General features: G+C 38.0%; 1 protein-coding gene across 1 annotated transcript; it reads right to left on the bottom strand.

The window, feature by feature from the left end:
* Nucleotides 1-7,018: 7,018 nt before the first annotated feature.
* s1pr1 (sphingosine-1-phosphate receptor 1) lies at nt 7,019-12,479 on the bottom strand. The gene is made up of 2 exons (XM_085387161.1): nt 11,884-12,479; nt 7,019-10,435 (listed from the first exon to the last, which is right to left on the bottom strand). Exon 2 carries the CDS (start codon nt 10,323-10,325, stop codon nt 9,195-9,197), a length of 1,131 nt encoding a protein of 376 aa, XP_085243287.1. The 5' UTR covers nt 10,326-10,435; nt 11,884-12,479; the 3' UTR covers nt 7,019-9,194.
* Nucleotides 12,480-15,751: the final 3,272 nt, after the last annotated feature.

Here is a 15,751-nt window from a genome sequence, read left to right on the forward strand (position 1 = left end):
ACATAAGAGAAAAATTGTACAGAAGGAATTGGCTGAAATGCTAAAAATATAGTAATATTAATTAAACTAATGTTATAAATATTATAAGAGTCAGACAGTGCGTGGTGTAGCCCAATAGATTTTGTGGTAAAGAAAGATGCGTCTATACGGTTTTGTGTTGACTACTGCAAGGTGAATGAAGTCTCAGAGTTTGACACTTATTACATGCCCCAGGTTGACGAGCTCCTGGACTGGATAGGCTGGTTTTTTCACAGTACTGGATTTAACTCATTAAAACCCGATGGGAGTGCTGGCTTTGTATGTCAAATTATCGTGACTCTTGAACCACTGGCACAATTTAAAAAAATTCCAATTGCTCCTGAAGGCATCAACTCCATCCTTTTTCAGTGATGTTAGGGTCATTACAGTAATCCTAGGCGGGGTGCAACATCCAAATATCTGCAAATAAAACAAGACAACACAGCAAACAGCAAAAACAAAACAAAACAAAAACAACTTAAAACAGACAAATGCCTGATAAAATGTCCATTTTCTCCTTTCATCACACTCACTCTCTCTTCTCTCAAGTGACCTTTGCCTTCGTTGGGCTGCTGCGAGACTTGAATTTACCGTAATGACCCTAATATCACAGAAAAGCGTAGAGCTGGTGCTTTCAGGAACCGCTGGAATCTTTTCAACTGAGCAAATGGTTCAGAAGTTACAGGAGTTACAGATGTTGAAAACAAACGTCACAAAAACCATTCTGGCGCTAGTGATAAGTTGGATAACCAAAGGCTACTGGCAGAAAAAAAGGGAAAAATGGCCTTCTCCACTCTGTCCCACATAGCAAAATTGGTATGGCCCGGATCTGGCCCACACAATGTGCTTACACATGGCCCACTTACCGCAAAGAATGACGGCCTTTTGGTGGCCCAGATCAGGTTTGCCAGAGGTGGGCCAGCGCAAGGTCAGTTGCAGACACACTGGTGGTCCTGTACTGGCCCAGAACAGTTTCAGCTGTGGCTCCAGATGTCAGTCTAATGTGTACCTTAATCAAGCCATGTAATAACAACATGTACCATATTTAGCACAGATTAAAAATGTCTCAACAAAGGTAATGCAGCAAATTTATTTTGAATTGAATAATTTTGATAATTTATAATTAACAATATATCAATTAATACTGCTGCTGGAACTGTTCGGACAGTGAATGGACTGATTCTTATATAACGGCGTTTCTACTCTCAAAGCAACATCAACAGTCGCCCAATCACTTTCTCTAAACTGAGTGCTGAGTACTACGTTCAGACACATTCACACTCCAATGATGCATTGGAGAGCAGTTTGGGTTAGTATCGTGCCCAAGGATACTTGACATGCAGACTGGAAGAGCCAGGAATCAAACCACTAACAAACACAAACATGAGTAAACTCTCACAAATAAGTGTACACTCACTAACCTGTCAAACCTGCATTTGAAACTGTGATGGCCAAACCCATGGCCACACTCTAAAGTCGGTAACTTTTGTATTTTCATTCATTTGAACATAGTAATACATTTTAGTTGCCAATAACTTCATTGATTGGTTTGGATACATTTGTTCTATTTGTAAGCGCGCACATTTAGTTTACTTATGTATTCATACTTCTTCATTTCTTTGCTTTCTGACTAACTTTTGTCTTTTTATTTCTTACCTGCCATCATCCCTGGGAGTTGCTGGACAAAAGATGGTAGCCAGGGTTTGAAACCATTAAATATGAAGGAAGATAATTGGACCACACCACCACTTCCTGCTGAAGGGGGGAATGTGTGTTTTCTTTACTTTAAAAACAAAGTATTTGTATTTAATTAAATATTTGAGTTTAGGGTTTAATGGGGTTTTTGAGTTTCTTCTTTAGTGGTTAGTTTATTAACAAACTAGATTGTACTGCATTGTTGTGATTTATGATTGTGTTTTGTTTGTTACCCCTCATGTGTCACAATGGTCTGATCAGCCATTATATATACCCTAGTATGTCATTTCAGTTTTAGGGCAATTATGTATGTTTGGGCAGTCATTTGGTTGGTTAAGGTTGCAGTCTTTGCCTAAGTTCAGCTTTGTTTCTTTGACCTCTTTTATGAGCTCAACATTTGTTAGTCTTGTAAATATAATTTTGTGGGGGTTAAATAAATGGAAACTATGTTTTTCTAATAATTCCTAGGCTCCTCCTGTTTTTCAACTCGGTCCATCACAGAAACATTGGCTACCATAGCAGTATAGTATTGCAACATGGTATTTGGGTCTTCTAACTAAAATAGGAACATAAAAAGTGCCATCATTGCCACACCTGGACCACACCTGGTTGGCATACACCCTGCCATGACACCAGTCAGTCAGACGTGCCAGCTTGATGCCGGATCCAGGCCAGACCTGTTTTCTATGAGCCTGGGCCACATAAACCAAACCATAATCAGGCCAGATGTGGTATGCCATCACATAAATAATAATAATAATGGATTGGATTTATATAGTGCTTTTCAAGGCACCCAAAGCGCTTTACAATGCCACTATTCATTCACTCTCGCATTCACACACTGGTGGAGGCAGCTACGGTTGTAGCCACAGCTGCCCTGGGGCAGACTGACAGAGGCGAGGCTGCCATATCGCGCCATCGGCCCCTCTGGCCACCACCAGTAGGGTAAAGTGTCTTGCCCAAGGACACAGCGACCGAGAGCCAGGACAGAGAGCCCGGGGATCGAACCAGCGACCTTGCGGTTACATATACGCTTCCCAACCCCCTGAGCCACGGTCGCCCCAAATAGAGCCATCTACACCAGGGCTGACCCATATCTGGATGACATAGCAGTTACCATGCCAGAAGTCAGCCAGCAGTGTCGGCTTGACACCTTATCTGGGCCAGACCTGTCTGCTATGTGGGGTATGGTTTGTAGCAGTCTGTGACACTTCAGTTCAGCATGTCTAGAGCCAGCCACTTTCCAGGGCCTCTTGGACTGGGTGCTGGGTCTGCATGCTCCATATGCTGATGGCTATCTGAAGGGCATGATCATCCATAGGTAACGACTCTTCTGTGGCAGGTGTAGTTTGTGCCTCAGCTGCAGGTGATTGGTGGAGCAGTGATTCAGGGTGTGGTGTCAGGGGAGGCTGACCTACAAAGCTGACCTCCATCATCTGATCATGCCTTCCCTTTCGAGTAGGACCCTAGAGCCTAGTGGGAGAGCAGTGTAGTGTGCAGCTGTAAAGCTGCATGAGCAGAAAAATGCCTGTGTGTTGGGTCCTTCTTATCAGACTTTCAAATACAAACATACAAACAAATGAAACCATAGATGTCCATAAATTTAACTATGCATAATAATGTGAAATGACACAGGGAAAAAGTATTGAACACATAAAGATATGGAGGTGCAAAACGGCATATAGTCTTCATAATCAGGATACGATGGGAAAACCAGATTAAGGCTTTGTGTTCTTATGCAAGAGAAGAATGTGAGCTACACTGTGTTTAGAGAGGAGAATTTTGTGACAGGGTATCAGGCAGAGTCTCTGCTTATTTGCCTTCATGTAGGGGTGGTTGGCCCCTTGAGTGCTTTCAGCCCCCCACGCACATCCAGTACCCACCATGTAGTTCATGTATTTGGACATGAGAGGTCACAAAAAATTTGTTTTGTCTTTTAGTTCTTCTGCTTCTTCTTCTTCTTCTTCTTCTTTGTTTTTGGAAATAAAGGGAGATTCAACTGAATATAATAAGCAACATATTTTCCTCTGACGACAGATGAATTCATTCAAAGTCATCTGACCTTGCTAAGATTCAAAATTACTGTCAGAAGTGATGAATGATGTAACAGATAACAGAAATACCCCCCTCCCCTTTTAATCATCTTAAAGCATCCAGACAATAAAACTTTCTGACTTTGATCTGGTGAGTTAAATAGTGCAAGGGTTTGATACTCACCCACTAAACACTGGACATTGGATAGTGCAGATATTGTCTATATTGGGTCAGTCAGTCCTTGATTCTGGACATGACTAACTATCAGCAAAATGACATGCAACTTATGGTTCTGTGTTTAACAATTACAACACAGTTAATACCATTTCTCTCATTCAGAATCGTGTATAATGACGGCCCGCAGACACATTTCTTATCTTTTCACGTTCCTGCAGCCACACACAGACACTAATCTTCCGCGGTCTATGAATCAGGTCTACGCAAAAAAAATCAAGACATTAGAACAGACGTTTTCGTCACTTAAACTGCATTTCTCATTCATAATATTAATTCAAACTATACTTTGATTATATATTTTATTAAGAATAGAAATGATTTACTATTAGCAAAAGCACATTTAGATAAACTCTGTTTAGCACTCTGTATCGCTTTAAACATAAAAGGCTGGATGTTAAGTCTTTTTACCTTTTCTCAGATGTAATGAGAGGTAACCCGCATAGCAGACAGGTCTGTGCCGATCTGGTGTCAAGCCAGCACTGCTGACTGACTGGTGTCATGGCAGGGTGTATGTCAGCCAGATGTTGGCCAGGTGTGGCAATGATGGCATTTATGTTCCTATTCTCCTATTTTAGTTAGAAGACCCAAATACCATGTGAGTGATTTTGTAATGAGGGTTACACTCAGAGAATTACTTACATTTGGATGTAGAAAAGATGAATGAAGTCACAATTTAAAATGAAAGGTTTTTCAGATAGTGGTTGTAATTTTTAATCAGGGTTAGTGTTATAAGGCCTACATCTGCTTTAAATAGTTTTAGACTTATTCTTGAAAGAATTAATGATAGCTTATCACTGAAATAGGTCTGGCTTCAAAAAGTGTTTTTCTGCTTAAGAAATATTAACATGTTTTAGTTTCTGGGCCATTAACCTTTTTAGGTTCAATAATACTGTCAAATTTCTATAGATGTGCTAACATGATGATGAAATGTGATGGTTTGTGGTTCCATGGTGGAGGTAAAACTTCTTTTTTTAGAGACTAGCAAAGCACTTCCTCAATATCATTCCAGCCCATAATATACCCTAATCTTAGATGTTTGTGAAACCTTATTTGGCCCATTGCCAGGTGATTGAGGAAATAAATGCTTTGTAATGTTCTGTGTCATGATTGCTTTTATGAATGAAAAATAACATTAAGTGTTGACCTAACAGACTTCCGATCAGTCTGGATTAGATGCAGGGCATCAGCTGACCATCGACTGGGCCTCATTCAGAGGAAAAGGTTTTAGTTATATTTATCTCTCCCTGTGGGCTCACAGAGACAACCCCCTTCTTAGAAGTCAGGGATCAGCAGCTGGGATAGTCAGTGAATCTCATTAACAATGACACTCTGAAGCAAAAGACAAGCTGAGAACCACACTATACATCAAGTGTAATTGATTTTTATCCGTCTCTCTACCTCCCTTTCTCTCTTTCTCTCTGTCTAGAAAGACAGAGAGAAAGGGATCGAAAATCTATCAATCCATCTTTTGCATATATATATATATATATATATATATATATATATATATATATATATATATATATATATATATATTTTTATGTATATACATACACACATATATAGCACTTCAGTTACCACTGGCACCCATGTTACCTGTTATCTTCTCGTCTCGAGCTCTTGTCTGAGGCCTTGGTACTTCTCCAGCTTCTCGTCTTCCTTCTTCCTGATGTTGCTGTCATTCGGTATCACTACGTCTACCACTACGGCTATCTTCCTCTGCTTGTCCGCCACTACGTGCATGTAGTAGTAATAGTAGTTGTTGTAGTTCTGCTTTTTCTTAAAGTGATATTACAAGATAAAAGCAGCAAATTTGTGGGACCTGTTTGTTCAGCTGGTTTGGTAAAGTGGTTAATTTATTTATTAGTGGAAGCTTGTTAGGGGCTGTCTGACATTATTATTTATGTACTTTTTTCTCCTGTTTTGAGGCCACCCAAGGACTTCAGGCGATATATCTTTGGTTTCAATCTTGAGAATAGTGTTTGTGTACTTTCTATTAACAGTTGGAGGGTTTTGTGGCCTAGGAGACCCTGGTGTTAATTTGCTTCCCTTTTCTTCTCCTATTCATTTTCATTGTGTAAGTTAATTTTAAATAGTTAATTGTAAAATTGAAAAAGTTTTTTAATAATAATAATAATAATAAAATTAAAAAAAACCTTTTGACACAATGGCTAATTTGTTTGGAGGCTAAGTCTATGGTTTGGTCTGTTAACACTTACTGTTACTGTGTTACTGACACTGTTTTACACTCCATAGCTCCCCTAGACTTCTCAGGCAAGAGGACTGTAACAATCATGGATGAAACAACAATTCAAAGTTTAATTATAAATGGTTTACATGACTAAAACTGGTGCTTGGACAAAGGGTTGTAACTGTTTGCTAAAATAAGGATAGCTGTTAACTGGGAAAAACTAATTAACAACCTCAAATTAATGGCTCAAGAAAAGTGGAAATGTTGGTGTTTCATGATAAAAAAAGAAACTGATAAATTAGGAATACCCTTTTCATTCTAAAATGAATGATTCAAAAAAAGAGAGAGTAGTGGCTACATTGACAACACGTGAAATACGTAGTTTAAAGCATAGTACAGCTGTAAGCTATCACTGAACATCTGGTTAAAATTTCAATCACTTTCGTGTAAATAATTCTTCCTTCTCCTTTCTTTCATTGTTCTCATCACATAAAAGGTCTTGAATAATCAGGCCCCATCTCATCTGAAAGACCTCATAGTACCATATCACCCCAATTAACCCTCAAACTGCTGGCTTACTTGTGGTTCCCAGGATGTTTAAAAGTAGAATGGGAGTTAAGCTGCTGGGGGGCTTCCCTTGTTGCAGTGAGCATTCTTTCTTCTCTCACCTCTTTTCACTCACTGCATTTAATTATTAGTTATTGATAATCTCTGGCTTTCTTCTACATCATATTTTTGTCCTGTCTTCCTCCCCTAACCCCTAATCTTTGTATTGTCTGTATATGAATTTCTTTTGGAAATTGTAACATCAGTTTGCAGCCTTTCAGATGTTATTTGTGAAGAACAAAAACAGCGTGTTTCTATTTCTGTCTTTATTAATTGCTAAAAAACAAAACAAAACAAAACAAAACAAAAAAAACCCATCAACCGAACATTTGGGAGTTAAAGAATGCACAGGTCAGCTTGGACTGTGTCAATGTTCTTGATAACACACAATTTAATTAATTAATTAATTGATCTGCTCCTGATAAAGGATGAGAGAAGTTGAAAGGGACCGTTGATCTTGGTAACAGAGAACAACTGGCATGAACGCCCTTTCCTGTCAATGACTAAACACAATCATTACGATAAAAATGGCACATTTCTCTGTAAGCATTTCAGCAGCAAATTTAAAAGAAAAATCCTAAAATTGCAAAAATCGTCTCATCACAGAGACCAGTTTGCATCCTACTCATAGCTTTCAATAAGATTATTTGTTCTTTTGAAGATAGTTACCAAATTAACAAATTTACAGGAAATGTGGAAATTACATTTTTTCCTTTCGGCTTTAAAATAATTAAAATACACTGACATCACTACTAATAACAATGGGAACACTGACGGAAAGCAGAAAATACATTCTGACCCAAACTTTTCTACAACTTTTGCACAGTTAATTCTTGTCACATCAAAAACATTCATGAATTCAGAGTTCAGTTGCTTCTTGGACAAAAAATAGTTTTTTATCTTATTTGGGTTTTTTTAATAGATAGTGTTTATTGAAGGGTTTTAGATGAGGCTAGTATTTTGAATATAATTTTTTATATCAATATTTTGTCAAATATTTAACGTTCCAAATGTTTTGTTTGTTTTATACTACAATAAACTCAATAGTCTAAATAACAATATTGGTGATGGTTTAAAGAAACATTTTTTATGATGACCAAGACAAAACAAGACAAAAAACGTTTAACGTTTCTGTGCTTTGTCTTTATTATTTCTTATTATTGTTATTATAGATTGAACAAATTTGGACTTCTGACTTCTTTATTTGATTATTTGTTTATTTAGTTATTTATTTTTCAAGCCACTTTTGGTAAGGCTCTATTGTGGTTTTAAGACCATTTCATTTCTATAACAATATTAAAATTAAGCAAAATTCTAAAAATAGAAACAAAATTCTGACAGAATCGCATCATTTTGGGAAAAGAAAATTTGACAAGATCAAAAATGATCAAAATGTTTTTTAAAAAAAAGTAAATAAATACAAAGAGTTGACAAATGAATTATATTTGACCCTTTATCTGAACATTTCCACCTTATTGAGGTTTTTAAAATTTAATTTAAAATACATGGAAGGCAAGTTACTTATGATTAACAGGAAAATACAATTACAGTTTAATTGAAAATTGGGGTTAAAAATAGTTTGTTTAAATAACAAACTGATTTTATTTATAATCATGACTTATGTGATTTTTTTAATAGGTAAGTAAAGTTTGCCTCAATATTATTTTTCTTTTTGAGCAGAGTAGACTTCATATGTAGAACAATAATAAAGCATTGGTAAAAGATTTATTCATGACGATTAAAGAAAAATGAACTGTTGTTTAAAGCAGCTGAGCTCTGCATTCATAAGTGCGTCCCTGTATGGGAAGGTAAAAGGGGATAGAGGACAGTTTTCTTTAATTCATTTTCATATTTTAAACATCTGATAGTAAGTGCTACATGTTCTAGTTGTTCTTAGAGGGTGAGTATAAAGTCTGATTCCTCTATGTGGATCACTTTCTATGTATGTCGTAAGTGTTATTCAGTAAAATTAACCTTGATGCATCAAAACACATCAATAAGTCACTATTTTATCATGCTTTGACTGTCTGGTAAAGTGTATTTTGCAGAGAAATGCTGTGTATCAGCATGTTTGGATATCTGTATAAAATCTGAAGAAGCACTTTATGTTCTGACCAGGTCTTGAATGATGCAGGACCACAATGATCCACATTAAGCAGATGAGATGAAACACAATCCATCCCAGCCTACAGGAGTTACAGCCACTGACTCTCCAGTAGGTGCTGCGACATGACGGTTTGGAACTACAAACAGTGTCTGGACCTCTTTTACTTTCCAATCAGTTTGAAAGTCTGTGAGTCCTGGTCAGCCGGAGGTTTCGTGACTTGGCTACATGGCAGAGTTCACATGTATTTTGTGTACAAACACGTACTCCTCATCTGACCCTGTACATCTGCTTGTTTGTCCTGCATGTTTAAGATGATGAGGTGACATTCCCCGAGGACACTACGGTTGTCTCCCTCGGTGAGTACTCCACTTCCTCCTTGTTGGGATGAGAGGAGTTATCAGACTTGCTGCGGCTAAACTCCGCCCCCATTATTGGTCCTGTGAGCTTGGTGCGTGGTCGAATGAAGGCAGTACAGCACAACAGTGTCTTTAGGAATGCACGCCGCATCTCGTTGCTGGTCAGTGTGTAGATGAGTGGGTTCATGGCAGAGTTCAGGACTGCAAGTGCCAGGAACCACTCTGCCTTGTAGAGGATTGGGCAGCTTAGCGTCTCACAGGCCACATCTAGCAGCAGGAGGATAAAGAGTGGTGCCCAGCAGGCAATGAAGCAGCTGAGAACGATGATGACTGTCTTCAGGAGTGCCATTGACTTCTCTGAACTCTTACTGTTTGCACTGGCATTGCTGCGACCATTGGACACTTTGCGGAAGACCAGTTTGCGGCTACGAGTGCGCACCAATGCATAGATCCTGGCATAGAGCACCACAATGGCCATAAGAATGATACTGAAGACAGTGGTGCAGAACAGGATGTAGGCTTTGTGGTAGAGTGGTAGCACGGTGGAGCACTGTGTCATACTCTGGATGCAGTTCCAGCCCATCACCGGCAGACCGCCTAGAATGGCTGCGATCATCCACACAGTGCTGATGAGTAGAAAGACGCGGAAGGTGTTCCCATTGTTGTGCAGCTTCATCTTCAGCATGGTGAGGTGGCGCTCAATGGCAATGGCAAGTAGGCTGAAGACAGAGGCCGCCAGCGCCACAAACATGCTGCCTTCCCTGAAGAACCACTGGGTGGGTGTCAACTTGTAGGTATTGGCACCTGACAGTAGGATGTTGGCAGTGTAGACGACACCAGCCAGAAGATCAGACAGTGCGAGGTTCCCAATGAAGTAATACATGGGCTTGTGGAACTTCTTGGTCCTCCAGATTGTAGTCAGGACCAGGATGTTCTCTAGGATGATGAAGCAGCACACAATGATGAAGATCACAGAATCAGCCTTCAGACCTGAGTCCTGCTCCGTCTTCCGGAACTTGCCGGTGTAATTGTAGTGTTTGGCAATCAGATCAGAGTAGCTGGGCTCAGCCATGGCCTCCATCTGCAGCACTAGTCCAGCAGGGGGCACCGTGTCCTCAGACTTCAGTCCTTCATGTTTGGTAGTAACTGTGAAGAACAGCAGAGAGAGTCCAGCTGAATGGTGACATGGCCCTACAGAGAGAAAGAAAAAAACATTAATAACTGGTCTCACATCAGCATATTAGACAACAAATAGTCTTAAATCAGAGTCTACACTACAGAAATATTCTTCTACAGAACCCTTCTCATGCACTTTGATTAGAAACTATTCACTGAGAGCCAGAACAAACAAAAAATGTCACTTCAATTTGTGATGAAACAATGATCCAGCAAAAAAGAGACTAATCTTAAGTAAGCAACTTAAATTCAAGTCATTTAAACTGTAAGTCCATACGAATACTCAACTAAAAGTATCCTTTAGAATCATAAGATAATGAAACCTCAGATGACATCCAAAGCTTGCTTCATCAACCTAGCTGCTCCTAATCAGCTGGTTTGAAAGCAAAGATCAGAAAAAAACTAAACTACTTTTAATCTATATTGTAAGAAAATCTTTCATTTTAGAGTTAAAAAAATGCAACAAATGAAAACAAAAATGAAAAGCAAATCTCAAGTCTGTCTTCAGTCTGATGTATTAAGAGAAGGATAGAAGCTTTAGAATGCCTAAAACACAGTACAACACAACATTGCAGTATATTTTGTTATATTTACCTTTTAATCATTAAATAAAAAAGAAATGTTGAATTGTGCAGCTGTATAAACTTTGCTTTCTTGAGTCTGGGATTTGATTTAATTTAACCAAAAATATATGGAACACCAAATAAAAGAAACCACCAAATGATTAATCTGTCATTCCTGATGTGTCAAAAGAATCTTTTTTGTTTACAACTTACTTTATAACTAATCCTTTACCTATCACAATATATATATATATATATATATATATATATATATATATATATATATATATATATATATATATATATATATATATATATATATATATATATATATATGTTGTTTAATTATTGGAATTATAACTGTAACCTAACTAGCATTCTGGTGATTTGAACGCTCTAAATGCACTGAGGTATGGTGATATCTTTTTCCTATTTTTTGTTCAGAATCATAAACTAACTGAGGATTTTGTTTAGACGGATAATTTATTTGCAAACGGTGATTTTTCTTGCAAACTGAACGCATAGCTTTTATAAAGGAAATGGAAAAAATGTTGGTGTCTTGTAGCTCAAAAGCGAACAAACATCCTTTAAAAAAAACTTTAAAGCCCAGAAATTGATTTGGGTTCAGAAACTCGTCTCTCAGATGTGTTTTATCAGTCTTAAAGAGAAGTCCTCGCATTTCTAACGGTCGCGCCTTACAAGACTACTTATAGAAAAGGTTTCAAATTATTAATGAAATATTTTCTCGGTGATTCCCTGTTCGGTGAAATCGGTTGGTTAGTCCTTGTTCATATTATAAAGTACTTAAGTTACTGCACGACTGCCTTTTGAGGATTTTTATAAAAACTGTCTGCGATTTTTTTTAAATCTCTAAAATTCCATTTATTTGATCAAACTGACCTGAGTTCAGATGAACGCGGAGTTCTCCTCTTCACACCAAATGAACGCAAAACGACTTCACGACGATCCGCTTCGGTTTAATTTCAGCTAAAACAGCTAAACAAAGTTTCTATTGCTTGAAGACAAGGTTGATAACACAGACACTTTTTCCCCTTTTTCTTTTTACATCTTCAGTCAGAGTCCCAAGGAAAACAGCCCGCGTCGGAGTGAAAGACACCAGAGACGCACAAACACAATGAAACACACGCACACTCTATCCGAAACACACACTGAAGATGAGGATGGTATGATGACGATACTTCCCTCCTTCGGATCCACGCGTCTTTTTTTGCCGTTTTTCTGCCTTCTTATTATCGTTAATCAAACAAATAAATGAATAAAACTCTTATAAAGATTATTATTAACAGAGACCTGAGAGTAAAAAACATTAGAGTGAACACAAAACAAAAATTGACCTGAGATGTAATTTAAGTAAACAACGTTTATATTAAATAAAAGAGTAAAAATTAATTAGATGCAGAAACAACATTCTAAAAAATATAATAGCATTTTAGTTATCATACAGTATGTCATTTAGTTTGTTTGTGGGAATCAACCATATGCACTCCCTATACCATGTCTCCCCTCAATCCAGACTTGGTTTGCCCCATAATGAGTCTGTAGCCTCTGTGACCTACATCATATCTTTCATGTCATGGTGTGTGTGTGGGGGGGCTGTTATGGATTCATCATGGGTTCATACACTTTCAGCTAACTGTCAAATTATTATTAATTATGTTTCCTGCATCTAACAATGAAGACACTTTTTTAGCACTTAGCGCTAGCATAGCACTTTTAGAAGTTTTCTTACACATAACATAGTAACCGGATGTGGGTGCAAGATCTCTTATTGACGCCTTATTTTGATATTGTGCTTGTATTGTGTCATACTTTAAAAATTTTATATAGCATATACTGTATATGACACACTGACACGCTTAACTGAGTGAGTAGATTTTATATCTGTCTAACCAATTGTATTAAACATTTTGTTGTTAGATATTTCCTGAGACATTATGTATATCTTGTCTTCTGTCTGTCGCTGGGTTTGTGGAAAGATCTCTCTTCATCATCCTAATTTGTTTTCCTTTTATTTCAAAAATTCTTAGAGTAGATGTCAAGCAGTTATATGATCACTTGCAAAAGAATGGTTTATTTGAAGAGTTTTAGTCAGGATTTAAAGTGAATCATAGCACATAATACAGAATTACAATAGTCCATCCTAGAAATAATAAATGCATGAACAGGATGTTTCTAGTTTTAGAGATTTGTTTAATATGATCACCGAACATATCTTGGGGAGATGGGTAATGCCATCTAAAGTAAGCATCTGGTTGGACACTATATTTTTACATTTTTTTGTTCCGAGTACAATAATCTCAGTTTGGGAGTAAGGGTAAGACAGCTGGGTCAAGTGACGGCTTCTTACATTTTTTTTCTTCCTATCTTTCTCCATTCAGCCATTCGATCCTTATACAATCGTTGTAAGAGCTTGGTCCGGACTCATTCCTGGTCAGTGTTGGACTCTGCCAGACTTGCCCTTTGTCATTGATTCTGTTCAGTATTTTCATGGACATAATTTCTAGGTGTAGCCAGCTGGCAGAAGTGTCATTGTACTGGGTTCATGGCTCAGTGTTTCTATGTTTCTTATTCTCTCATGTGGCATTTAGTTTCAGTTTAGTTTCTAGTTCTTAGGCTTTTGTTCATTTTAGTCTGTTCCCATTTCTGCTTCCCTGTGTAGTCTGTCATGTCTATCATGTGTGCCAAGTCTCCATGTTTATTCATCTGTTTCCTAGTCGTGTCTCTCTTGTGTCTTACTGTGTGTTTCATGTTTCCTGTTTTATTTTGAAAATCTCCTGGCCTGTGTGCATTATGTTCAGTTTTGTTTCCCTTTCTTGTTAGTCTGATTGATTCCAGCAGCGTTTCCCTCCTGTTTCTCATCCCTTCGTTTTCTTGGGTGTATTTAGTCCTCTGTCTTCCTCTGCTTGATGTCGTTGTTGTTGCTGTGTGTTTCCTTGTGCCCCTCGGTTTCTTTGTTATTTCTAGTCTGTTCTAAGTTTCTAGTTTCAGGTTGTGTTTTTCTGTATCTAGTGTTTCAGTTTTTGCACAGCCAATGATACACCTTGGTGTTTCCCTAGATAAGCTGGAGATGGCCGAGAGAGAGAGAGGTCTGGGCTTCTCTGCTTAGGCTGCTGCCCCCTGGCCCTGGATAAGCAGGATGGATGGATGGATGGATGGGTGGTCTTTTTCCAGTCCCCAATGAGTCACACCAAATGACTTCCCCTTCCTGATCCTGGTTCTATTGGAGGTTTTTTCTTTTTAAAAGGGATTTTTTTCCTTCTCACCGTGACTAAGTACTTGGTCATAGGGGGATTATCTGATTGTTCATGTTCTTGGGACTATAGATATTTTTAAGAAACCTTGATGATTCAGAACACAAAGTTACATCACAAAAGGACACGATGACATCAAAAACATTACCCCTCTTAAGAATAGTGAAGATTTTATCTTTTTTACCAAGAAAGACACTGACAATAGCTCTGAAAGGCGCCATCATTGGGATCATTTCTGTGAGATGCCTGCATGATGACCTTACTTCCTGTCCAGGCACTGCCATTGTTTGAGATCTGCAGGTCAACCGGTTATACAGAAACTGTTGATAAGAATATTGAGATAATGACAAATTATATAAAATGCATGAAACCTTGGGACCCTCCAGTAGGTCTATCTAGTGGCTGTTATGCTGAATGATGCATTTTGCTAGCAAGCTTTGGTTCCAGGTGCCCCCTTAAAGGGACAGCAGTGGTACCGTGTTAACTCCAGGTAGACAGCAGACTGTCTGTCTCCCTGCAGAGAACATCTCTTTTCAGACAGTGTCTAAAATATGTGGTACAGGCAGACTGTGCTCTTATTTGTGCTGTTATTGGAACGTCAGTCAGCTGTGGGGAAACATAAAGTACTTATGAAGAGCAGACATGAAAAATGAGTGTTAAAAACAATGACCACTGCAGAGATTATCTGTGCTTTTCATGCCATATTTTTTTATTTTTGACATTATTTCCTGGTGACCTGCACTGTTGCTTCCCTTGACCAATGCACAGTGTCTTACACATTAAGCAATTTGCAGTTAGGATTTTGGAGTACTCCATGGGAGCAGCATGGCTGAAAACCCTCTCCATAGATAAACTCACAAAATCTTGATAGCATACATTTTGTACTAGAATGAAGGAGCACAGCATGTTGAAACAGAATTTAGACTTTATCATATGATAAAGAATTTCTATCTTGAGGCAGTGTGTAGTGTACTTCTCACTGAACTGAAAATGATGTGAATGAAATGGTGTTGCCTTCACAGGTACCAGATCTCGACCCAACTTAGCACTTTTGTAAGATGCTTGATTGATGTCCTAGAAAACTGAGTACATGTAAAGGATGAGCTTCTGAGAATTTACAGTAAATCCAGCTCTCTGGCTTTAAAATTAGATTGGACTCCTTTCTAATGACTGTTTATTACAAATTAAATTCCAGTATGGCTTCAGCGCATTTCTTGTTTGTTGCCAAACAAGAAATGTATAAAAAATGTACAGAAAAACCAGAATGCAATAATTTGGAAATAATTTAAAGCCTTCATTTCATTTAATACAAAATAGTCCAAAAACATCAAATTGAATGTTGAACCTAAGAAATCATACTACATATCTCATGAAAAGAGAAATGTTACTGCATATATGTTTTTGGACCATACTGGGGCTATATTGGTGTATTTGGTAAATGCTGCTGCTGGGCATATGACCGAGGTTCGATTTTATTTTGCTGAAGACGAAGCTGA

This window comes from Rhamphochromis longiceps, linkage group LG17 (genome assembly GCF_057381845.1).
Source record: "Rhamphochromis longiceps isolate RC_006_pf linkage group LG17, R_longiceps_female_GT1.1, whole genome shotgun sequence".
NCBI classification, from domain to species: domain Eukaryota; kingdom Metazoa; phylum Chordata; class Actinopteri; order Cichliformes; family Cichlidae; genus Rhamphochromis; species Rhamphochromis longiceps.